The sequence below is a fragment of the Rhinopithecus bieti genome, unplaced genomic scaffold (assembly GCF_001698545.2).
Source record: "Rhinopithecus bieti isolate Rb0 unplaced genomic scaffold, ASM169854v2 scaffold_17184, whole genome shotgun sequence".
NCBI classification, from domain to species: domain Eukaryota; kingdom Metazoa; phylum Chordata; class Mammalia; order Primates; family Cercopithecidae; genus Rhinopithecus; species Rhinopithecus bieti.
Window position 1 is genome coordinate 2617757 of NW_016809106.1, and position 4156 is coordinate 2621912.

General features: G+C 49.9%; 1 protein-coding gene and 1 long non-coding RNA gene across 2 annotated transcripts in view; one reads left to right on the plus strand and one right to left on the minus strand.

Annotated features, from left to right (window-relative positions):
* The window catches only part of MARCHF6 (membrane associated ring-CH-type finger 6), an 87293-nt gene extending 86821 nt beyond the window's left edge, over window positions 1–472 (minus strand). Inside the window, exon 1 of the mRNA XM_017888564.1 lies at window positions 200–472. Coding sequence (XP_017744053.1) covers window positions 200–218 — 19 coding nt within the window. The 5' untranslated portion in view covers window positions 219–472. The remainder of the gene's footprint in view (window positions 1–199) is intronic.
* Window positions 473–506: 34 nt separating this feature from the next.
* Window positions 507–3025, plus strand: LOC108539684 (uncharacterized). The gene is made up of 3 exons (XR_001888462.1): window positions 507–1315; window positions 2349–2586; window positions 2897–3025. It is a non-coding gene; the product is annotated as an uncharacterized LOC108539684 (long non-coding RNA).
* The last annotated feature ends 1131 nt before the right edge of the window (window positions 3026–4156 follow it).

A 4156-nucleotide genomic window follows, 5' to 3' on the forward strand; every position in this document is an offset into this window, starting at 1 on the left:
GGCGGCGCGGGCGGGAAACGGCTGGGGCTCGCAGAGGGTCACCTTCCGCTCCCCGGACCAGAGGCCCCGCGGGTGGGCAAACGGCCAAGGCGCCCGCCCCGCCGCGCTCCAGCCGCCCACCTCGAGCGCCACGGACCTGGCCGGGGCACGAACCCGGGAGCCGACGCAAGGGCTCGGGCGCCGCGCGTCGCCGACTTACCTTCCTCCGCGGTGTCCATCTTGTCTGGGGGGGTGGCGGTGACGCAGCCACGAGCTCCCGCGGCCGGGCGGGGAAAGAGGGAGGGGAGAAGGAGGAGGGAGCTGGGCCCGGGCAGGTGCGTGCGCTCAGGTGCGAGAGAGGAAGCGAGAGGAAGGAGAGGGGAGAGGGAGAGGGAGAGAAGCTGACAGAAAGCGAACCACACGGGAGGGGGAGGGGCGGGAACACCTAGGGGCGAGGCCTGGGCGGGGCGCCGAGGCGGAAGGGGCGGGAGCTCCCCAACGACAGACAGTGTCACTTCCGGCGGCCGCGGTGCGCACGCTCGGTTGTCGGCTAAGGCGGGGAAGTACCTTTCTCTGGGGCGCGGTGAATCACCGCGTGCGCTGGGCCATCTGGGGTAGTCGCCAAGACTGCGCCGGACAGCGGGGCCGAAACCTAATCAGTAGCTGAGCTTTGGTGACCGCTTCTGGAGGGGTGCAGAGCGGTGGGAGGAGGCCGCGAGAACCTAGCGCCCTCCCCAGCCGACGTGCGAGACGAAGGCCCCGGCGTGGGGCTCTTCGGGAGGCCGGGAGGTACCTGCGACAATGCGAGTCTGCGCTCCGCACTCCCGCACCGCGATGCCGAGGCCGAATGGCTAGAGTGGGCCCAGGCGTCAGCATTTCTGTTTGGCACCCGGGCAGTTGTGATGCACGTTTTCAGGAACTACTAAAGCCTCACTGTGATGAAAAAGGCAAACGCTGACTTCACCAAAATTACTCCCAGGGAGACTTCTGCATTTGGCTGGAAGGACTATTTGAGTAAACCGCTGAGGCTGGGGGGTTGAAACATAATCCTCCTTTAAGGGAGATCTGTTCCGATACCGAGTTAGGGACGTTTGCCTGCGCAGAGCTAAGGGAAGAATGGTCAAAGGCCAAGCTTTGTCCCCATCAGCACGTCCCCCTCCCTCACTCTAATCCTTGACTGTTTCTCTAAATGAAGAATTATTTAGAGAATACAAATTAGAAGGGCCGCCAAGTCAGAATTGCCTGAGTGGGAGCAGTCTTTCCAGCCTCCAAAAATGTTTAAACAATATGCAGATGACCTAGCACAAAAAAAGAATGCTAGCAACCGCTGTTATGTGTGAGTGGTGGAATTGGGAGGGCCCCTCCTGCAATCTTCATCAAACAGAGTAAGGTTTAGAATAAAAATAATGAAATACAGTTTTTCAAAAAGAGCAGCGCTTGACTAATGTTACTGATGTCACTCATGTTACTCAAGGCAGAAAAGAACTCAAACTCTACATAATAGGGACCCACTGATTTCAGGGGCTCGCCCTGAGAATTAAGCAGCCAGCCATTCTTTAAATTTGTTTTTTGTTGTTGTTTGCTTATGATTTTTTTTTTCTTTCTTCTTTTTTCCTTTTTTGAGAAGAGATGTCGCACTGTCACCCAGGCAGGAATGCAGTGGTGTGATAATGGCTCATTGCAGTCTCACTATGTTGACCAGTATGATTTCGAACTCCTGTCTTCAAGCGATCTTTACGCCTTGGCCTCCTGAAGTGCTGGGGTTACAGACATGTGCCGCTATGCCCTGCCTAAATATGTTTATATATACTACCTCCCAAGAAACAGTTTGAAGACAGCTCTTTCCCCAGCCCCCTCCTTCCGATCCAACTCCAACAGGAGCTAACCCTCCCTGTAAGACCTGTAGCAGAACACTTGTTGGCCTGCTGAGACTAGGGGCAAAGATCAGGACGATCAGATCTATCAGATGTTATATGGCATAAGGGCGAAGGATTCTGAAAGAAAGACTGAGGTTTGCTGGAGGAAGTACTGGTAGTGCCCAGGGCAGGTATGTGACCCTCAGAGCTGCAGAGCCAGGTTAGGATGAAGGGAATGTGTATGTATGGGGGGCGTGGAGGGAGCCTGCCTTTTGTCTTTACATGCCTTCCCTTGTGATGTTCAAAGGAAGGTTAACCTTTTAACTAATTCTCCCTTCTGCATAGTAATTCCTTCTGGAATTGCCCTAACCTTTTCGCATTCAGACTTAGGCATTAAATATAGGAGTAATAAAGCAACATTTGTTGAGTCCCCACTGTGAGTCAGGCACTAGTTCTCACAACAGCCCTTCCAATACATGAATCAGTCACACCTCTCTTGGTTGCCATTGACAGGAACTCAACTGCTAGGCAGAAGGGAGGAATGTACTGTTGATATGGACAGACTCCAAGAAGGGGAGGGACTGCTGGGACTACTAGAACGAGAATGCCTCTCTGCCCCCATGCCTCAGCTCTGCCTCTCTCTCTGCACATTGGCTTCATACTTTTGGACCAGCTTCCTCCATATGTCTGGAAACAAGGCCACTGACAGCTCCCAACATTTCATCTTCTGCCCCATCATCAGATAGGTGAGGTAAGGCTGATGATCTCTAGTCCCAAGTTAAAAATTCTCAGGGAAGGATAAAGGATAGTTCATTGGTCCAGCTAGTTGCCTGCCCCTGAATCAAATGATTGTGCCAAAGATCTAGGATCTTTAAGAACATGGACATTGTCAAATTCTTGTAACTGCCATGTTCAGATAAGAACAATGGACACTACCTTATGGAAGTGGAGAAAGACCGTCTCCCACGAGAAGGGGGAGGACAAAACAATAGATACCTATCAGAATTAGAGTTCTTATTGTCCAATCAAGAAAAATACCTTTTTTTTTTTTTTTTTTTGAGACATTGTTACCCAGGGTGGAGTGCAGTGGCATGGTCTTGCCTCATTGAAACAGTCCACCTCCCTGGCTTAAGTGATTCTCCCACCTCAGCCTCCCGAGTATAAAGTAGCTGGAATAACAGGCATATGATGTCCAGGTAATTTTTGTTTTTTGTGTGTTTGTTTGTTTGTTTTGGGTATAGATGGGGTTTCACCATGTTGCCCAGGCTGGTCTTGAACTCCTGGGCTCAAGCAATCCACCCACCGTGGCCTCCCAAAGTGCTGGGATTACAGATGTGAGCCATTGTGCCTGGCCAAGAAAGATACTTTATTAAAGACATAGTATACCCATGATTCTAGCCTGGGGTGTGTGTGTGTGTGTGTGTGTGTGTGTGTGTGTGTGTGTGTGTGTGTGTGTGCTGTGCTGGGAGAATACTGTAGCAATGCTGGCTTTCCATACCCCAATAAGCAATGAGTAAGAGGGGAAGTGTAGGGGGACACAGTGTAATGTTTTTGAGTACTAACTTAACAAACTAAAAATGACAACTAACCAAACTCTTTATTATGTCCAATGAACATCCACAGCAATCCTGTGAAGTAAATATTATACACTTTTTTTTTTTTTTTTTTTGAGACAGAGTCTTGCTCTGTCGCCCAGGCTGGAGTGCAGTGGCATGATCTCAGCTCACTGCAACCTCTGCCTCCTGGGTTCTAGCAATTCTCTGTCTCAGCCTCCTGAGTAGCTGGGATTACAGGTGCCCACCACCATGCTTGGTTAATTTTTGTATTTTTAGTAGACATGGGGTTTCACTATCTTGGCCAGGCTGGTCTTGAACTCCTAACCTCATGATCCACCTGCCTCGGCCTCCCAAAGTGCAGGGATTACAGGCATGAGCCACCGCGCCCAGCCCAATTTTTAAAAAAATATATTCTTGGGACAGTTGAAATTGAAAATTGAAACTTAAATAGATTCTGTGAATGGTCTGTGAATGGCAAGGTTAACTTCTCGATTCCTCCTGTTTGGGGAAATACCCACTATAGCATTTAAGGGTAATGTGGACTCAGGTCTGAAGCTTGTTCCCAAATGGTTCAGAAAAGATTCATTGTGCATGGGGTCAGGGAGGAGTTAACATTGGCGAATCTGGGTGAGGACAATGTGGAGATTGTCTTGCACTCTACTTGCAACTTTTCTGTGAGTTCAAAATTATTCTAAAATCATTTTAAATTAAATTACTAGGTACTGATAGAACTCTAAAGCAATAGTTACCAAATTTGAGGGTGTC